The following is a 21,368-nucleotide window of genomic DNA, read 5'->3' on the forward strand; positions in this document are numbered from 1 at the left end:
AATGATCTTATTCTTTCTGCTAACACACATGGAACGGAAATCTCTTCCAGACAGGGTAACACTTTTGTCTGGTAGCTCTACCTTGTTATACAGTATTTACATCACTTAATTATCCTCCATCAACTTTTATGCTTAAACTCCACCAAAAAATAAGGCCACAAAATTTACTATTATGTTTTTTTTACACTATACAATGGCACGCACATTTCATTGTTAATTCTTCTTTTAAAGCATATTTGTATGATGACTGGTAGTTAGGTTGAGGGGTAACATGAAAGGGGTGATGATACACTGGCATATATGATATACAGATAATGCTAGAAACACAATGCATAAAACCTGTGCTGTATGATACACTTCCCTGACAGCATCAAAACTTAAATCTACAGAAATAGTATTCCATGCACTTTCTGAAACAAAACAAAGAAAAACAAAAAAAAATGATAAGAAGTATTAGGCTTGCTTGCACATTTACATTAAGCTAACAAGTATATAGGGTCAGTAAAAGAAAGAAACAAAGAGACAAAACAGCATTTCAAGCAATCGTTTTGGAAAAAAAAATGAAAGACATTTCATAAGTTTGAAAAGTGAGCACATTATGGTTTGGCCACAAGAGAAATGATGCCTGTCAGTTTCAAACATTGAAAATGGAAAAGTGTTCTGAGCTTGTCATAGAAGGGTGACATGGGGTTAATAAGTCAGCACAGCACAGGTGGCCAAGCTGCACCTGTTGAATGAGAAATAAAGGTTTTTTGGTTTTTTTTTAGATAGTTGGGAGATTCCAGAAAGGGGTAAAAACACTGGCCAGTCCTTCACATCCCAATGGCAATGGCAAGATGCTGCATGTGGGGAAGTGGATGCTGCATCTTCCAAGTAAGGTGCGGCAATCACATTTCTTTTTGTACTTCAGGTTTTATGTACATCTTGAATTTTTCTTGTAATCTTTAAATAGATTCATGTTAGTAATTTGTTTTTGTAACTATCAATAGGGGCAGTATTTGGCCTGGACTATTCAGGCCTGGTCTACACTAATATACTGTTTTCTACATTTATTGTGTTTTTTTATTCAGTACTCTTTTCATAATTAAAATTTATACAGGGCCTGCAAAAGGCAGATTCAGCTGTCTTGTTTGTTTAAAAAAAAACAAACAAGCAAACTCCGAGCTAATGTTTGGGTGACTGCATGAGCATACAAGTGAGCATCTGTGACAAAGCTACATAAAAATGAATGCTCCATACTTGTGTGTGAACATACTGTGATAACATAGAGGGTCAAAATTCACACATCCGAGTAAAGATACAAGCACACCTAATAAACTAAGAGGGAAAAGGGGAAAAAAAAGTCTGTCTTTACTGCAAGAATTCAAAAAACATGTGAATAAAATATTAGTGCACACTTTAAAATGCATTAACACCCTGTGAAGTTCTCTCCTGGATACAAAGACCCTCTGATCCAGAAATCATTGTTAAAAAAAAAGCAAACTGCTCATGTCAAATAAAAATTAGAAAGCCAGAAGAAAGTATATTCAGAGGCAAGCAAATAGGGAAAAATATCTTTCTTTACTGTTTTATAAAAACAAATACAATTAGGATTAGTAAAGTTCATCGTTTTAAAAACCCTATGGGGCTGTGCCTAATTCTCTGATGGCAGACTTGAAACCCCATCACTTGTCTGATACCTTCGAAATGCTACCCATACAATTTGCTTTATGACATGAAAAGTAGATGAAAAGCAGCCTTTTGTCATGTTACCAGATGCTACCAAGAAAACTCCTGAGCTTGTGAAGGATATCCACTCATGAGCGCTCTTATGTGTTAGAGACTCTCTAGTGCCAGCTCATGAGCCATAGCTCCAGTTTGACAGGCTGATTTTACACGTTTTATATAATCTTGGACAGACATTGAACCCAGGCAAAGACATTAACCCTTAGCAACCTATGGCTTTGGGAAATAAAAGATTCTACATGCATATACATCAATAAGAAATAAAACAAAGCAAATTACAGTGTTTTTCTGGGACTCCAGAACACATTAGTAAAATATCAAAACAATGCTTAGAGTTACTCTCACCAAAAGAGCTGATTTCCACATTCCCACTGCTAAAAATCATCTCTTTTTCTACAACTTTTATAAAAGACTTCCCTTTCCCAGAACATAATAAAAAATGTGGATAGTTAAGAATGCCTTTTAGAAAGCTAGAGACAGCCCCATAGACACTTTTGTATGTAAGAAAATATAGCAACAGCTAATGATCAATTAATTTACATAAAACTTATCATATTCACATTTCTGGAAGTTTCAGGAGCTTCTTGTCAACATCCCCTACAAGTCTGGAATAAGCCATCAAATGACCACTTTTTTTAAGTTTGATTATAAAGACTAAAGTTTTGTGAGCAAAAATTGACCAAAGAGAGATGTCAAATAGTCACGTTCCTTGGAAAAACAAGTACCTCAGATCAGCTCCAATTATTGCCTGCAGAAGGTAAACATCTTCCTCAATCTCAAATTTTAAAAAAAGTTAACTTCTTTTAAATTGAAAGGACTCCACATTTCATGTCATGGCCTTCTAATAAAGCAGAAAATCATTATCAAGACATATGATCTGTGATATTTTAAAATTTATTTCTAGCAATGGTGGTGATATAGAACAAATTAAGCTTCTCTATACTAATACAAGGTGTGGGTATTTTTCTATGTTGCATAGAATCTTACTTTTTGAGCCGAGACAACATAAGTTTCTGCGTAGACTTTCGCCTCCCCAGAACACCTGTTCCAGTGCCCATTGTGTTTCTTGTAAAGCTCCGTACCTGTACAACACAAACATGGTGTGGCAAATTGTACTTCTAGTAAGGCTTCATCTATGTGGTCACAAACTTTTACATGTACTGACTGTATGAAAAAACATAATACATGCCATCTTGGATACATAATTCTCATGTTTTGGGGTGAGCAAGAAAATTTATCATAGATGTTGAAATACCTTTCTCAGCATTTTCCGCCCATAGAATATCACTTTATCCCGTTTCCTGAAACGATATTTGCGCTCTCGTGCCTCGCTTTGACTTGGAAGTACTAAGGAGAAGCAATTCATAATGCATTAATGAATATGTATTATGAAGGATTTCAAAGCATAATCACAAATAAATGACACCAATTTAGCCTAGAAGAATTATTTTGGTAATTAAATATATGACAATCATTAGTAATTTATGAAATATTTTGGGCTATTAAGCTTATACAGATAAATGAGCATAGGCTTTAGGAGGATCAAAGGTGGTACTGTTGCTTCCAGTGTGATACATAGTAAACCTGTTGAAACTGTTAACTTCTTCTGGTATTTTGGCACTGTTCTTGCTCAAATGGAATATAACCACAGAACATATTGTTAAACATGGCTAGCAAAGAATGTACAATCTGTGTAAAATAAGCAGTTTTTCAGTCAGCAAAGCAATCTTGGGCCGTTTCTATCAGTCATTTATTGACAGTCTTTTATCTTTTTCATTTCTATGCTGGTTCTGCAGTCTGTCCATTGTCCATATCTGTTCTAACAATTGGTATTAAGCAGAGGGATTTAGCTTCTTTTTGTGATCAACAAATAGAAAAGCTTTCCACATTTTGTCAATACCTAAACATGTACTAACAGGAGAATTTGTGTAACTAAGTTCAGGTAAATGGCATGCTATGCCTGTATGTAGAAGCAATAGGCACCTAAAATCATTCGTGTCATCTGCAGTCCATCTGCTCAATCCCAGATGAATTCTCAGCTGTATGTATGTGTGATGTAGGAGTGCATATTAATAGTCAAGGTCAGTGGTTCTCAAAGTGTGGTCCACGGACCAGTTGTGGGCCACACACATAAGTCAGGTGATCCACAGCTGTCAGTTATCATGTCAGCAAAGTGATGCTTAAATCACCAGATATGCTAATTAGTCCAGAACTGATTTAACACCAGTTTTAATTCTATTGATGCCCAACTACTCGTTCACATAAAAAGTTTGCTTAACAAGTCTTTATGTCACAGATGGCATTGTGTCATTTAACCACATCATCCGTTACCTTTAGTAAGGCAGGGAACGAGGAGAATTTGAGAGACCAAAGCAGACTTGGAAAAGAACAATAGAAAGCCAGGCAAAGGATGCTGGAACCACATGGGTCCAACTGAAGGGGGCTGCCTAAAACCAGGTCTGCTGACGAGGTGTTGTTGCGGCCATATGCTCCTCAAGGAGCAAACAACGACTAAACTAAACCTATACTACTGTCACAAAAGTACATTTTGTTTTGAATTGTAATGAAACAAATGCAGCAATTTTAATTTGAAATTGATGGTACAGAGTGATTTTAGGCCTTGGTGGTGTGCCAAATTTTCTACTTTAGTAAAATGGTCCACAGTCCGAAATACTTTGAGAACTGCTGGCCTAGATATAAGATTGTTTTGTTTTTTGTTATTTTTTTTACCTAGTAACTAGAACTTGTTTTATAACGAGAACTTTTATATATAGCAACTGAGGACATTTCCCATGTTTAAATTGCCCAATGGTATTAATAAAGTTTGTGTTTGTCATCATTGTCAATGTCATGAACAAGATAATGATCATGCATGCATGCCCATGAACACATACACACATCTCTAAAATCTATAGAGAGGATAAGAGGATAAGCCTATCAAATGATTGTCTTGCAAGCTCTGTTAAATTACCTTTGGATTTGTACTTCCATATTCCAAAAAATAAAACCACAGAAATAGTGATGAAAGCAACTGCTATTGTAATGACTATACTCTGCAAAACACAAAATATACAAAAATAATGTTAAACATTTTCAAAAATTAATGCCTCAGATAATAAGTAAATAATTGTGTGTATTGCTTTAATTACATAAACTGAACCAAGATCACTGACAGTATGATAAAGAAAAATGTGACATTTATTGCAAAATATTTGGAACTAGCTTTGCAAACATCCATATTTCTGCCTAATGGTAGATAACTTATTCATTAAAATCCACAATTTTTAACCCACACAACATCTGAAAATCATGTGTATTATAAATTTATATTCTGCAACTAAAGATGTGTTGTAACTTATGTGCCAGGATACCTTGTTTATATACACACACATACACACCAGTCTATTTTCATATTTCATATTTTTCTTTTTACAAGCCACTTTTGTCAGCAGTACCAATTATAGCATTTGAAATGTCGTAAACTAGACGAGTATAGAGGTCAAACTCAAGACTGCTCTCTGAAGCCCACTCCAAGCGACAATTACTATTTACACTCTTAATTCACTAACGCCACGGTAGTGGCCATCGCTTAACAATATTTTCTAACAGAAGAACCGCCCCTGAGACCCCACTGAAAAGGGCTTTGATATCAGTGATCAATACCATTTGAATATTTTGCTGGGTCAGGTACTCCAATAACTTAAAATTTTGTCCAGCTTCGGGAGGGTGGTCCGTCGAAGCCATTTCTATCTTCGTTGCTTTTCGATGCCTGGCACAAACATTTACTTTTGGAGCGAAAGAGTAACGAAGAGGGGAAAGAACTACGGAAAGCAGACGACAAAGCGGAAGTTTTCGTCGCTAATGGCGGCAATTTTGTTCGGCTTAGCTAATCGATGACAAAGTCTCATCCTTGTGTATGTAGACTTTTCCAAATGTACGGAATAATGTGTGCATGTTTTAACCAGTAGTTCAGATTCTGTGTCGTTTGTGTCAGATGTTAGGGTAAAATGTCACAGTCAACGTTCTTGGAAGAGGTAGTAACTTGGGATCAAGAAAAGCGAATAGAAAAAGTGGACGAAGCCATCCCAAGGCTTGTCGTATCCTTTATTTAATTTATTGCTCAGAGATTACGTTAAAATATAAAAGAATATGATGAAAAAACATTATGGCTGATGATGATCTATTTTGTGTAAATAGATGATTCTTGTCAGTCATCCATGTTATCTATGTGCACTCTTTTTCTGGCTTCTGCTGATCAGAGTTCAGTCGCTTTGTCTCATTTTGATGGTAACTGTCCACGATTTGCATACCATAAATAGGGTACATACTTAGAATGTAAGTTATAATAAAAACGTTTTCGTATTATCTCTAATGTCTTGTAGATCACTGCTTAAATCTTTTTCTACCATTTATTGCGTTTATTTCTTCATATCTGAAATGGCACAATAGATATTTCTCTTGACAGCTGATCAGTCTATTTTGCAGACTTACAGTAGTTTTGAGGAAGCAGTTGGTAAGAGCATGAGTTGAGAAAAATGAAACTGTGTGTGTGTGTATGTGTGTTTTAGAGTATAACCACAGGGAACTAATGTGAACAGACATATTACAACTACCACATTTAAAACTAAAAAAAGAACACATAATGTAGTTTGAACTAGATAATTTAATAACTGAGCATGTATTTGAAGCAACAGCTGAATAAAATATAAATGTGCTCTTAAATGCAAGTATGTATTTTGAAAATTATCGTATACAGTTATCTGTTATATAAAACTTTATTTAGGCACACACATGACAGGAAGTTTATGAAGGTTTTTTTTAACCCCTTGATTTGCTAGTACTATTTTTCCTGTACTTGTTTTCATTTTGCTGTCACTTGATTCAGGTATATTACAGATTGTGTGCCAGTCATTTGTTCCTATCATACATCATGAACAGCTTGAACAGCAAATCTTTGGCAAAGTTTCTCAACAGGTATGACACAAAAGGAAAACATTTGTTTCCAGATATGCACCAGGTAGTAAGATGTTAAACTTCTGGACTAAATTTCTTCTAATTCTGATGTTTGTTTTTATCCATGGAATGTTATTGCTGGCTGCAAATTTAGCAGAAAGAATATTGATAAGATTTTCCTGTAAAACAGAGGTTTTATTTTGTCACCAGATTTGTTGTCTGCTTGATGATGTCTTGGAGACCATTCATCGCACATGGCAGAACCATGGGAAGACTTCTGATTCTGAACATTTGATGTCTTTGCTGCAGGTATATGTCAGGCTTTAGAACATTCCTGTATATTTGTACCTTACAACCAATTTCAGAAACATAGCTGTGTTTCAATCTTTTCTGATAAATGCATCATTTTTAGTTAAAAAGGAAAGAAAAGAAATTACAGTCTAGTTTGATAATGTAAATTTAAATAGTAAAATTTATTTGTTAAAAATGTTTTGATGTATGGTTATAAAAATCACTTGTCAGATATGTCAGTCTCTACTCCCCTTTCCCACCCCAAAAACAAATCCTTATACTTTAACAAACATATAAACCCTTCATGATACAGCCATACATGATGATTAAACTAAAAGAGTTGTCTTTGTCTGAGTGCAGTTTAGAAAGAATATAACTAGTTGTGTATGGTCTTTTCAGGCTATGCTAGGTATTCTGGAATGCACTGTGGAGTGTGTACAGCATGTGGCTGGTCTCCACAACACAGTGCAGCTTCTTCACATCAAGTCTTTACCTAGGTGTGCTCTTCATGTCCTCAAAGGCTCCTATGGACACTGCAAGGTGAAATAATATATGAGCATGTGAAGGTTAGATAAAAATCAACACTTGTGAAAGTGAGTCCCATGGACTAGTAACCAGAGGAAAGGCTACTGTGACATCAATTAACACCAAACATATCCTTATCAGTTACAATTATATGTGTCTAATTAAGATCCCTCTTTCAACAGGCAGGTTTTTTTTTGATTATTTTCAGGAGAGCAGTGACCTGTATGGTGATTTTCTTCCTAAAATCTCAGACTTTTTGTCAGCAATTTTCAGGAAGGCACATTCTTTGCAAATGGTAGGAAATTAGCACTGTTATTCAAACAGAATCATGCATCTTACATTTCTCTTTTTACTTTGCTGATTCATTTCATCACAACTGTAATAAAGGAATTAGCAATTATGCAGACAAGTATAATAAAATGTTAACTATATACAATTATACAGGTATGGACAAGCATAATTTAAGACATTATAAGTAGTATTATTCTTTAAAACTCTAAAGAGGTCACACAAAGCTTTACCAGATGAGAATCTTGACTATTTCAGATATTCCTGAACCTGCTGAACAAATTAGATCCATGTTCTGGTGGGAGCACGGGAGATTCACAGGAACTTCTGAGTGGTAAGCCCAGGAGAGCTTGTCTGATGTCTTTAGATTTTATTTATTCATAGTCTTGTGATTCATATCTTTAAAGTTATGGTTTTTTTTGTAATTAACATTAACAGTTCATTAGTCATTTAAGACTATCAGGACACATTGACAACATGTGATTGTGTGAATATGGTTTTTCTTTGTGCTTGTTCCAGTCGAGGGGAGGGCTCACTATTAAATAATTAATATTAAAATTAAAGGATTCAGTTTAATAAAAAATGTTCTTTTCATAAATTTAAACAGCTGTGCTAATGTAATCTTAAAAAATTTTTTACTTGCAGTGTGTGATGGGTTATTTTCTTTGTGCAACATTGTGGCTCTTCTTGACTTGAAGCTGACACTTAGTATTTGGAAAGCTATTTTAAGGTAAGACAAATATTTCTTGAAGATTTATAGAAATTCCCAAAAGAGTTAATAAAATTGTGTATGTGGGATATATGCATTGATGCATAAGTGCACCATCGGTAAGGTTTTATACATTTTTCACAAAAATGATATTTCAGAATAGCAAATCAACACCAAGGAATACTGAGTGGAAGCCTGGATATATCCAGCATGATAGGCTACCTCTGTGGGGAGATGCATAGTGGAATTGAAAATCTTCTACAGGCTGCTCAACCAGAAGATGATCAGGAAACACTAGTGAATATAATATTTTGATAAATTTTTTGTTAGATTTAAAAATTTAGTTATTTTTCCATTGACTAGACTAAATGGGTGTCAGAGAGTAAAGAGGGGTTTCGTGAACTTTTTTTCAGGAGCAAAGAGATATTGCCCACCTAATGGCTGCAGGATGTGGCTGAGGCAGTTGTTAAAGCTAGAATTCTTGAAAATCTAACAATTATTCATCATAAAATTTTTAGTAGAAGATTTACTTCAGTGTTTTCACATTCTTCCATGACAGGTACTGTCTCAGGGTGATGAGAAGACTTTCACTAGAGCTTTGAAGATCCTTAGTTTTCAAATGAAAGTGGTAGTTACCATGGTGAAGGATTACCAAGACTGCTTGGACAATTGCATTTCCAGCATTTATCGCCTCATGCTCAATTTGTACAGGCAAGTGTTAAATTTTTAATTCTAAGATAAAATTATGCCAGTTTTTCCACATTCTTTGTCTTTCCAAAAAAGTGAAATCAGTACTGTAAAATGTTTCAAAATGGCACGATAGTTAAGCACAAGGAGCATTCTTTTAATACTTTTAAACTTACAAAGAAAAAATTTTTTTTAGAAATATATCATTGGGCATTTCTAACACCTTGTACTTTTATCTCTTCTGTTGGATATAAAATGGATTTTTAATACATATTGTATTTGAAATATTTTTCTTATTTTTCAGTGTACTTCCACCATGTCTTTCTGCCCCCAGGATACAGGTTAGACAACAAGAGGAAATTAGGCATCTTTTAAAAGGAAGTATATACCTTGAGCTGTCACCTTCTTTCCAACACTACTTTAAGAGACTGCCTGTCAGACCATGAAGGTGAAAATCACACTGATTACTTAATCTTAGCAGTCATTTAGGAAGCTGTGTGCCAATGCTTGGTGATTCCAGCTTCTATTTTTACATCTGTACATTAGTTTATAAAAACATCCACACCTCAACAGTGCGGAAGAAAATTCCCTGTTTAGAACAACTTATACATTTTCTCTTTTCTTCTTATTTTCTTGCTCACAGCTTTTGCCACTAGTCTTCCCTTTCCCCTTTTCTTCTTTGTGACTCTTCTTAACTGAAAGTTCTCACTTAGTCTTTGGAAGGCTATTTCAAGATGAGACAAATACTTCTTGAAAGATTTATACAAAGAAGGCATCTTACACTATTTAAGTTCCCAACAGAAAAGGGATGAGAGAAATTTTTTTTTTTTTGGACAGTTGGGGACAGGGTGGTTGTTAGTTTGTTTTTTTTTTGGGGGGGGTTGTTGTTGTTTGTTGTTTTTTTTGGGGGTTTTTTGGGGGTTTTTTTGCGTATATGTAGTCTAGTGGCTGTGGTGGTGTTGGATTTAATTTTTACAGTTCTATTTAATAACTGTCAAAAACCCCATGTTTACTTGGTGTTTAGAGAAGAAACTCTGAACAATAAAGAGTTAGGGTGCCAGCAGTATGAATTATTTCTCATAAGTGATCATTGTGAATGAGAGATTGATTACCATACGACCAAAAACAAAATTGTCAAACTGACTCAACAATTACAGATACGCCAGAAGAATACTGCCTTCCTCGTCTTCTCCTGCAGATCATGATTCTAGACAATTTAGTGCAGTGTTCAGGTAAGTATTTCAAGTTTAATTAATACCTTTTAATTTGTTCCAAATATCAGGTAGTTTACATACATTTTAAAATCTTACAAATATCTGATTTTTGTCACTGAAGCTTGGCATTGTAAAAAATTTGTATTGGATTTTGACCCTTAAAAGTTTCTTTATTTTTATTTTTTGTAAGTAGGTAGAGCACCATGACAATCATAAACACTGAATTACAGATGATAAAAGAAAGTGAAGTTTTCTAAAAACTTATCATCCTTTTTTGTCTCCCTTTCCTAACAGAAGAACAGGAAGATATCTGGTTTCAGAGACATATGATGTCATCAGGTTTAGTGGCAAGTCATTATCATACCTTGCTGTCAGCAATTTTCAGATCCTTGGAGCTTTGTGAGAATACTTTTTTTCAGTATTTTATTTTCTCCTCAGTATTTATGTTTTAATTAAGTTGATGTATTTCAACACATGTCATGTAATTAAACTTTCCTAGTGAATGCATTGTCTTTAAATTAATTTGAACTGTCACCAATGAGGAAGCAGATAGATAAGTGGTTAGAGCACTGAGATCGAAACAGAGGCGCACCAGTCTGATACCCATGTAGTGCAGCAAACTACCCTCAGTTGACCCATTTGTTGAAAATGGACACCTGACTCCATAGAGGATCGAGACAAGCAAGGAAGAAGAGATGACCACTGCCCTCACAAAAAAATCTGGTCGCAAGAAAAGTGTGGTCTCTAATCAACCTTTATCATGTTGTCACCAGTGTCTATCAGTGTCTTAATACCCATTTTTTAAAGAAAATTTAAAAAGAAAACTAGGCATTTACTAAACCCTTACTGTAGTAAGTACTGGAACAATGTTCCGTGCCTTGTATCCAGACTGATGATGTTATGTTTCATGTCCTTGTATCTGGACTGTAGATGATATTTTCTTATCCTATATCTATTATATAAAGGATGTTTTGTGTCCTTTTATCCATACTGTAGAATGTAGATGATGGTAATGTTTCAGGTCATGTGGAAGTATGCTTACCAGTATATCTGCCTAGCTCTACACATATAGACAGTCCACAAAGGTAATGAGATGCGTGAGTTCATTCAGTTCAATGTCTGTACACAGTGACTATCTGTACCTGTTGTGATCTCAAAAGTTTCTTTATTCTGATAAGTTTAGTGTTTTCCCCGCTACTGTCAGATGTTTAACTTGATCATTGTGCTGTGTTTTTATCAGGTACGTTAGTCTGTACCAGTTCGTGCTGAACCACATCTGTGAATATCTCAAATGCCGCTCTGATAGAGTCTTCAAAGCAGCTGTAAGTACAATGCTGGCTGTGAACTAAAAAGTTACTTTGGAGCTAGCAATGATCTCAGGGTAATATTTGGTGTTCATACAAATCAAAAGTATGAGCCACCTTGTGTTATATACAGTAAAGAACTCCTCTTTTGGAGAAAAGAATCATCATAAAAATGTTTACTTAATCTTTCCAGCAGTTGTTTGGTATTAACATTTCATTATTATCAAGTAAGACATATGTGATACCTGATTTTCATAATGGCTACATTGAAAATGTAGCTACTCTATATTGTGTCATTTCTGGTCTTTAAGTCTCTGTGTATCCTTATATCTTTAAAAAAAAATAGTATTCTGTTCCCTACATGTATATTTCAGAATAAAGAGCTCCTGTCAGTTTTACTCAAAATGCATCCAACATCTTCTCTGGCAGCTGCTGACTGTTTATATTTTATTGCCAGGTATTGTGGTCTTATTTCACTATCGCATGATAAAAGGCTATGATCCTTTTGGCATACTGGTTTAGCAATGGTTGTGATCTATTGAAGATCTGCTGAGTATAGCAGGGAAGCAGATAGCCAAGTGGTTAAAGGACTGGTGTCCAGACCAAGAGATGCACCGGTTTGATACCTGTGTGGCACAGCAAACTTCCCCCAGTCGACCCAGCTGTTGTAATGGGTACCCTACTCCATAGAGGGTTGGGGAAGGTAAGACAGCGAGGAAGAGGAGATGGGCACTGCTTTTACATAAAGCTGGCCCCCGAGAAAAGTGAGGTCTCTAACATCTCACTCCTCAATGACATAAAAAAAAGTTAGGGTTACCTTGAGTGTAACTCAAGTATGCTATGATGCTTGATAATAGAAAAAAGTAGAAAAAAAAACCCAACAAAATCCTTGTTTTGGGTTGGGTTTTTTTTATTTTGTGAAAAGGACAATTTTATTACTGATTAATGTTCTAGGGGGAAAAAAATGTAGCAAGTAGAATTGGGAATAAAACAAAGTCTTCTGAACATTTTAAGATTCTGTTTTGGGTTAGTGCATTAAGATTTTTATAGTCGTATTCAAGACAAAATATCACCTCACACTTGTGAATTAGATTTTATTGTTTTTAAGGTCTGGACCAACAGCACTTCGCTGGCATTATGCTCACCTCCTAATGACCTTGAACCAAGAATTTCACAAGGCCATGCCAGTTGGCCATCCTATTAGTTCCCTGTCATCTCTTGTCAGTCGTGTCATCAACCTACTTACCTCTGATCAACAGGTACTGAATACACACATGCACATAAACAAAGGCTGGATGCCACTAGTGGACATGGCATAATTTCACCATGGTCATACCCAGCCGTTTGTTATGCAGCTACCTATGTTCTTTCATTGATTACCTGTTTAAAACTAAGGGATATAACCATTCCCTTGCAATCTTGAAATCCGTTCATAGTGCACATTCTTATAAATAAATAGTAATGAATGAAGTCACTTGTCTGTTGATTTTTTACCTCTAAATGCATTGGCAATGAACAACTTTATTATTAATTAAGATAAAATCTCATAAATGAAACTTATCTGTGGATGAGTGTGCAGGTAGAGCATGTAACTCTGTGGATGTTTGCTGCTAGTCTGTGCCCACGATATGTTGAACTCTTCATATATGTCAAATATTACTTGTCATATTATTCAGGTTAAGCTCCTGTCAGTGTTTCCGCCTTCAGATAACATAAGTCTCTGGGTGGATGTTAACTTGGATAACATGGCTCCAGGTTCAGCAGGAGAAGCTGTGGAAGTCCTTGTGCCGTGCTGCTTGAAGACTCTGCATAATTTTCGCCAGCAGACCACCCCTACTATTTCAAATGCTGCTATCGTTGTAAGCTTGCTTCCTTATCTTTAAACAGCAAGCAGGCCTCACTTTTTTTCTGTTTATGTTTGTATGAGTACGGTCATGTGCATGGTGTTAGGGGAGATGTTTGTATTCATGCATGTGCTAATACGTGCAAATGTATACACAAGTATGTATGGATATGTGTATGTTTTATGGTCATCTGAGCCACAGAGTGAAATGTAAGTAGGTTTGGATAAAGGATCAACAGCCACGAAGGCATGACTTTTTCTGTAACAGATTCCCTCATTGAAGTGCCTGGAAAACATTCTTCGTCATGGGCAAACAGCATCGCTTCTTACTCCTCAACAAGGAGCTATGGTACTTGAACTTGTATCTGCATTATGGAGATCTTGCCCTATTGAGATTTCTTTCACTGATCAGTCCAGTAAAGGCCAAGATGTGACACAACTTTACCTGGCTGAGCTGCTGTCTGTGACTTCTTGCATTGTAGACCAGCTTGAAACTAAATTATTGTTTAAGGTAAAATAAAACATTATTTCCTATGAAAACGACAGTTTTTAACTTTTCCTTCATATTCTTTTTATCTACAAGGGGACGGTGAATCTGACACCCATCTAAATACAGACGTGTTTATGGTTTGTTTATCTATTTACATTTTTTAGTAACTTGGGTTGAGCTTTTTTATTGTTGACATACCAAATGACATGCCTGTTATGGACATGCTGTAACTGCTCTTCAACCATACAAATTTTATCCTTTGTCAATCGGGCCTCCAGCGATTAAGGAGTGGTAAACTCTTAATAAAATTTGTGTAGTTGAAGAGCAGTTAAAGCATGGTAACTTGCTGATGTTATTTATTCTTTATGAAAAAGAATTTTGTGTTCTGTTAATATAAATAATAACCGTTTCATTATGTTTTTAAGAAACAACATGTAATACTAGTATTGGGGTGATGGTGGAGGGTTTACATGACTGATTGGTCTAAGTTGAATAAATACATGCTTTTTTTTTCAGAGTGGAGCAGGAAGTAAAACAGGAAATTCTCAGCTTTGTTATCATCTCTGTATTTAATTTTGAATAGCTTGTAATGAGTTAGTTACTTATATTAATTCTGTTACCCTTGTATTTCCATCACAGATTCTGCAGATAATTAACAAAGCTGTGAAGGGGTCACCATCTGATGGCTTTGTCTTGACAGTAGTTCATCTTTTACAGCACCTTGGCCCAGTGAAAATTCCTCCTTCATTTGAAGTAGCCCACTCTATTCAATTTGTTGTTGTTTTTTTTTGTTTTAGTTTTTTTCAAGAAGAAAGGTGTGCACATGAAAAAGAAAAAAGAGAGAGGAAGAAATCATTAGAAGAGAAGAGTGGTGGATGAGAAAGTGTGTGTGAGGAGAGAATAGAGGTAGAAATGGGTATGAGAGAGAGAACATACAACACTAAAATCTATGAGCTGAAAATCTAACCCTGTATCAGTTATGGAAATATTTCAAGAACACTATACGCTTTAAGCAGAGCATTTTTATTAGGCTTATTTTATATGGAGAACATTTTTTTCTCCAGCAAGGTCAGATGCTGCGAAAGATTGCCGACACTTTTGCCACGGTCTTGTCACATCAGAGAGCTGAGGTGCGGCATTGTGCTATGGTGGCCTTCACAAAGTTTGCAGAGCAGACTTCACATGAAGCTGTTGTTCCAGAATGTCTTGCACAGCAGGAAGGTCTTAAAGATAGAATGGTAGCTTTCTTGCAAGAGGTGTGTATCAGTTTGATTTCTTTTTAGTTGTTAAGGTGAGAGAATGCAGGACTATAATGAAAAAAATGTTTGTTACCGCAGTGTTGTTGGGGCGTTACTCAAGAATGTACAAGGAATTTTATGTTAAGACTTGAGGTACATGACATTTTCAAATGACAATTTCTACCCCCTCACCTCCTTTCGAGAGCATCAGGCTGTGAAACTGGTCTCACCAACAGACATGCCATTTTGATGACAGATACCACATAATCATGAAAACAGGAAGTTTGATACCATCGCCTTCCTTAGAAAACAAAAGCAGGACTTGCAGAGAAAGATGACAGAGGATTTTAACAGCTACACAGGCCCACAGTTGCTTTCAATACAGTCCATGGAGCCATTAAAAAAGAGACAACGGCAGGACACTGGCCCTGCTAATCAAGTGAGTTTAGCAAGAAATAAACAATTGATATATATCTGAGCAATCTTATTTCCTTAGCTGCTAAATAAAATCTTCTTCCACATGATGTAATAATTATGTGAAAAATCCATCAGTTGTGGAAAAAAATGTCCTTGAGTTTAAAAAAAATTGTAATGATTCAGCTTTTCAGATGCATCCACTCATACTTCAAATATTCAAATGAAGCTTATATGACACATTCTCCACAAACAGAAGCATGTTGCCTAAAAAACAATAACACCTTATTGCTCCTTGTGGAAATTGCACACCACCAGAGCAGCCGGCCAACTACACATTTAAGACAGAGAAAATATATCAGCTTTAGAGTAAAGGCAGCAGAGAGGTATGGGAGGAGAAAGAGAGTTGGTTTTTCTGCATTTTTTTTTTTTTTTAATATCAGGCTGAGCTGTTCCAAGCGGCACTGTTGAAGCTAGAAGAGGCGGCAGCCATGTTTGAAGAGGCTGAGAGGCAAGGATCTATCCCAGACAGTGTGAAAACTCCAGCAGCTTACTAACTTCAGCGCTTGTCTACCTGCCTTTCTTCTAGGCAGTAGCTTTGTTGTCATTCTGTTTACTAGATTTTCTGGTTAAAATTTCTTTCCGTCTGAGAGGTGGTTTGGTTGCTGCAACTGGAAGCAAAATATTTGCTTGTGTTTGTGAGAGAATGTGTGCTAGTGACAGTGTGTGGTGGTGATGGGTGTGTGTGTTGGGGGGTTTCAATGGAGTTCAAAAGAAAAGGGTTGGTGGACAAACTGTGTTAAGAGACTACAATAAAAAAAAATTCTAGTTTGTTGATAGTTATAGTATGTTCTTAAAAAAAAGTATGGATGCATGCAAACGTGCAATATTAATTAATATTAATGCATGTTGCCCTACACACAGACATAAACAGAGAAAAAGGTCTTTATTTGAGAAATTTAAATATTTAAAAGAGAAGCGTCCATACTCATTTAACATAGCGTCAGCTTCTTGTCTCACCAACCTTTACTTTCACCACATATTGTGTACAACGGATTTCTTTCTACTCCTCAATTATGGGTCATATAGCTTCTTTATGTTGTCACCCTGGTCTCTCAATCTATAGCAGTCCAAATATACATATTTTGTGAGTGCGTAGTACTTCTCCAACATTGAATATATTTTATAGTTTGTGTACTCATCAGATAAAGTATCAGTAGAAGGCATTGCGGTGAAGCAGTCACGATGCACTTGCTCACAACACCCTGACCATCCGTCAGTTAAAGCCCGAGAGGAAGGTCGCTACTGTACTGCAACAACCTCCCTGTTCACCTGCTGTTGCTCCTGTGTGACGTTTTTCTTTTCACAAAGCTGAAGGGACCCGTTTTGAATGCGTGGAGGACATCAGATGCGGGGAATCCCATAACAATCCCTAGCAGTGCATTGAAGCATGACAAAGAAGGACGGAAAGTGTATTAAACTCGAGGGGGTATCTTCGAAGATGAAACTAAATAGTTCATTGATTGGAATTGAAATAAACTTTGTGAGCTATGACATCAGTCCTGTTACTTTTCGGACACATCTCGTATAATAGATACATTGCCACCAGCTCGATTCAAATCGGTTTTTTTTTCTCCCAAGGATCTCAATAGCTGTCAAAACTGCCTCTCGACAATAACACGTTTTCTTTGGTGGCAGTCTTTCAACTTGTTCTAGAGCAAGATATAAGAACCGCTCTCATGTTCTATGGGAGGAACAACTCCCCCAAGAAAAAATTTGTGGAATTGTCAGTGACTATACGCTTTGTTTAAAGAGTAAAATTTGGTCAAAATTAGATAAGCAATTTGTACATCATCCCACACTCAATTAGACGAAATATTTGGGGACGTTAGAAATTTTGTGCATTTTTTAGTCCTCAGTGAGGTAAAAATTCACCAACTGGTAACTTCATTATTTAAAGGTGGTAATAATCTGCACACGGGATTATATTTAGCATAATGTTTTCTGTCTGAATAGTCATAACAGCCAGAAAATTGTAATGCATTTATTAAAATAGATGCACGTGCTAATGCAGAGAGAAGAAGGGGAATAAAATCAGCTTAGCTAACAGAGAAAGATGCGGGGAGAAGGAAAGAGAGACGAGAATCCCCATCTTCAAGAGGAAGGCAGCTCGGAACGTGTGTCACAATACCGTGTGAACACATGCAAGCGAGACCTTTCCGACTTGAGCGAGTCCGTGCAACTGGCCCTTCAAAGTACTTGAAAGGAAGTTCCGAAGGTCCTGGTGCCCTTTTCCTTTTTCTTTCGTTGTTTTAAGTCAGTGAAGTGTTTGGACGAGCGCTATGTACGTATGTAGCACATGTGAGGTTTTTTTTTTTCTTTTAAGGTGTTTGTTTACTAGGAGTCTCAACGTCCGACGAGGTCAAATAAAGGGGCAATGGCAGTTTTGTGGTTTGGTTGTTTTGACGCAAAGAAAATACTGTCTTGAAATTTCAATCCATTTTCTGCACATACTAATGTATAAAGGGGTCCGTGAACTAAACATGGTTCGTTATTTCGTAGTGAAGCTGACTGTTCGACGTTAGCACGTGATTGACAAACTCCATTCACTCAAATCGATGGCACCATATTCATTCCATGATACTTCATTATGCGACCATCCAGTTTGACTGGTCTAATTTTTTTCTTGTCAGCAAAGATGTCTTCAGGGTCTAGATCTTGACTGCGTGATAAATAAATTTCAGAGGACAAAAGTGAAAAAAAAATGCTCGCGCTCAAAACACAATTCAACCGCATTACCATGTTAAATTTCGAAACACCATCCGGTAGGATTCCATCACCTTCATCTTTGCATGTTCACCTTAACTCCCATGTACGCAGGCCAAGTCCTCCCCTGCCGCACCCACTAAACGCCTACCAATCAGTACTTAGCACTGATGCCAGCAGTCACAGGAGACACTAAGTCGCCCCTCCCATCACACGGTGTTATATATATAAATGGAACTTGTACATCCTTCTTAGAGCATTAGCATCACTCAGCCACCATCGTCAAAGCCCAACCACAGGTTTCGGAGACATCGGGTTTTGGTCTGTCCGAAGTACTGTGAGGCAAGGACCCTCGATCAGAACGGATTTCAGCTGAAACTGGTTTAGGTTTGGTCATCAGACAGAATGAAAGGAATTGGTGTACTCTTGGTGCTGTGCACGAGCTCGTGCATGTTGTTGGCCGATGCAGCCAGTCTCCGAGAGGTTTTCGAGACAGGAGAACGACACCTAGTGGAGGATGAACCTGCTTTAGTGCAAGAGACGCTGATTGGTGAGTGTGGACTTTGATAGGCAACCTGTTCATTAGCGTGGTCTTCAGAAATAAATTCTCTTGACTTTTTCTTTCATTGTGTGTGTGTGGATAGGGTATATGTATGTTTCAGCCATTTTTAGTTTTCACTTTTCCTCTCTCCGAATTGTGTGTAAGAAAGAAAGAGAGACAAAATTAGCAGGATTTGTATTTGTTGTCCCTCACCCTCGCTCTCTCATTCTCTTTCTCTCTCCCTCTCTTTCCTTTTACAATCCCCCATCCATCCACCAGATCTTATGTAACAGCTTTCGATCTTTATCATTGCTTTTTGGATTTCGACTTCAAATTTTTTCATGTGTTTTTGCCCAAACTCAAAGAATGTGAAAAGATCTAAACACCATTGTTAATTTCCAAACGTGCATTTGTCCCATTTGCAGTCGTCAGATAATTTTCCTTTTGTAGCTGCTTTCTGTTCTGCTTTCGTTGATGCTGGTCCAGCTTCTGTTTTCTCCAGCCTTTCCTATTTGCGGATGAGTTCACCATGTTATTTTAAGCCACTTTGAACCTTCTCTTTATCTAACAACTGTTTTGCTATTTGATGATTTAGTGACTGTGAATAATAATAAATAATAATAATAATAGGATTTGTATAGCGCATTTTTCCACATAGAGACGATCAAAGATGGGTTTTCACCGGAGACCAAGAACAGTGGGGAAAGAAGCCGTGTGATGTAGAAATCACAATCGAGTACAAACAAGCACAACGTATACATACATATATACAAACATGAACCGATGAGCAATGCACTAACATGAAAGAATGCAGAGAAAGGAGTGTGGTGGTGGGGCAGAAAGAGACAACAGCATGCATGAACAAGTTATAGTAGATGTTTACGAAAGAGTCATGTTTTAAGTCCAGGTTCGGAAGGCATGTACCGACTCCGAGATGATGATGATGATACTTTTTATTCTTCTCATTATTTATTTAATTTTTTGTTTAATTATAGATCCGTCAGCAGTCCACAGTCGCGCCAAGCGGTCCTACTACATTCCTGTCTACAGAAAGTCTGGTTACGGCGGCAGTGGTTATGGAGGCGGTTACGGAGGCGGTTACGGAGGTTACGTCATAGGTGTCGGCGGCTATGGTGGTGGCTACGGTCACGGAGGTTACGGTGGTGGCTACGGTCACGGAGGTTACGGTGGTGGCTACGGCCATGGAGGATATGGCGGTGGCTTTGGAAATGTGGCTCCAGTCACCTACTACAAGACGGTGTCCGTGGTTCCTGCCTACCCCTCCTATTCCGGCCATTCTGGAATGATCGACTGAAACTGTCGTTATTCCTCTTCGTGTAGGGACACCATGAAGTTACCCTCTCACATCTCGCTTTCTTGTATATCTTTCTTTCTATTTTTTTTATTATTGCACAGGGCGTACATATATTGCACAGATGAACATAAACCCAGAATATTGGATTTCATGCCTAGTCATCTCATACAATAAACCGGAAGTACAGTCCTACAGTGGGCGTACCTTTAAAGAGTATCCGCAAAAATTGTAACTTTCGGTTTTCTTGAGGAAAGTAGGGTGACAAGCGAGTTAGCAGATGGTGAAAAAGTCTTTACTCGGGCTAAAAGTGAGCTGTAAAGCCATATCTAACTTTATAATAAAGGTTTTAAACGATCTCTGAATAAAGAGCTACAATCCTGCGGCCATATAAACTTTTCGTAAACGATCACCGAATAAAGAACTTCGATCCTAAGGCCTCGTCCAACTTTCATAATTTCATTGACACGATTGCCGAATAAAGAGCTACAGTTCTTTCTTATTTGTGGACATGTAATGGAATTCAAATTGTTTCCATTTGTATCTTTCGCAATGGATTTGTCTATTGCATAATCTTCTGTTTTTTGTAAAATATTTTCCGATGTTGTACTACAACTTGAAATGGTTGCAATCGCAGATTTACTTCGATCCCTCATTCCAATCATCTGTCATTGATTTATTCGTCTCCATCTTCAAAATTATTGCAATAATGATAATTGCTTACTCAATAGTTGTACATCTTTCACTGAAGTGTATTTCTGATACGCAAGCGTGGCTGAGTGTACGGGTTTGTAGTAATAAAGCAAAATAGCAATAAAGGTGTTGTCATTCATTACACTTGTTATTTTTGTTTCATTATTGTTGCTGTTCTGAGTCTGTGCGGGAGGGTAGAGCGTGTGTACACACGTACAAGTTGTGTGAAATGGCGAGACCTAACCCTGTATTTATTTAATAATTTTAACTAACAAAAATCTACACAAAAATGTTTAAAATAATCCCATAGTAAACATACATCAATTAATCCTTACTACTAACATATATTATTATTACTCTTCATGGCATATCAGT

General features: G+C 36.8%; 3 protein-coding genes across 7 annotated transcripts in view; 2 read left to right on the forward strand and 1 right to left on the reverse strand.

Moving 5' to 3' along the window:
• The window catches only part of LOC112574949 (neuropathy target esterase-like), a 30,231-nt gene extending 24,708 nt beyond the window's left edge, over positions 1-5,523 (reverse strand). For 3 of the 4 annotated variants that reach the window (XM_025256378.1, XM_025256377.1, XM_025256376.1), the window contains exons 1-5: positions 5,389-5,523; positions 4,697-4,778; positions 2,981-3,072; positions 2,713-2,807; positions 2,286-2,330 (exon numbers count right to left, since the gene is read on the reverse strand). In XM_025256378.1, the coding sequence (XP_025112163.1) occupies positions 2,286-2,330; positions 2,713-2,807; positions 2,981-3,072; positions 4,697-4,778; positions 5,389-5,469 (395 nt within the window). In that variant the 5' untranslated portion in view covers positions 5,470-5,523. The remainder of the gene's footprint in view (positions 1-2,285; positions 2,331-2,712; positions 2,808-2,980; positions 3,073-4,696; positions 4,779-5,388) is intronic. The other variant, XM_025256379.1, reaches the window with a different exon arrangement.
• Positions 5,524-5,570: 47 nt separating this feature from the next.
• On the forward strand, positions 5,571-16,520 carry LOC112574952 (uncharacterized protein C1orf112-like). 2 transcript variants are annotated; one of them, XR_003101529.1, is made up of 13 exons: positions 5,571-5,822; positions 6,199-6,238; positions 6,611-6,699; positions 6,889-6,987; positions 7,369-7,509; positions 7,703-7,789; positions 8,041-8,116; positions 8,428-8,512; positions 8,650-8,788; positions 9,051-9,202; positions 9,483-9,626; positions 10,336-10,410; positions 10,687-10,752. XR_003101529.1 is itself a non-coding variant. In XM_025256384.1 (13 exons), the coding sequence occupies exons 2-13, from the start codon at positions 10,380-10,382 to the stop codon at positions 16,236-16,238; spliced, it is 1,545 nt and encodes a 514-aa protein (XP_025112169.1). In that variant the 5' UTR covers positions 9,487-9,626; positions 10,336-10,379; the 3' UTR covers positions 16,239-16,520. The 2 variants fall into 2 exon arrangements, 1 of the variants encoding a protein (XP_025112169.1); XM_025256384.1 differs by lacking the exons at positions 5,571-5,822; positions 6,199-6,238; positions 6,611-6,699; ... (5 more) ...; positions 8,650-8,788; positions 9,051-9,202 and adding exons at positions 11,414-11,477; positions 11,633-11,714; positions 12,071-12,153; ... (5 more) ...; positions 15,524-15,706; positions 16,125-16,520 and having other exon boundaries at positions 9,487-9,626; positions 10,687-10,791.
• A 1,955-nt stretch (positions 16,521-18,475) lies between these two features.
• LOC112575430 (cold and drought-regulated protein CORA-like) lies at positions 18,476-21,137 on the forward strand. Its single transcript, XM_025257301.1, has 2 exons — positions 18,476-18,997; positions 19,984-21,137. Exons 1-2 carry the CDS (start codon positions 18,853-18,855, stop codon positions 20,301-20,303), a joined length of 465 nt encoding a protein of 154 aa, XP_025113086.1. The 5' UTR covers positions 18,476-18,852; the 3' UTR covers positions 20,304-21,137.
• Positions 21,138-21,368: the final 231 nt, after the last annotated feature.

Source organism: Pomacea canaliculata, linkage group LG11 (assembly GCF_003073045.1).
Source record: "Pomacea canaliculata isolate SZHN2017 linkage group LG11, ASM307304v1, whole genome shotgun sequence".
Classification (NCBI taxonomy): Eukaryota; Metazoa; Mollusca; class Gastropoda; order Architaenioglossa; family Ampullariidae; genus Pomacea; species Pomacea canaliculata.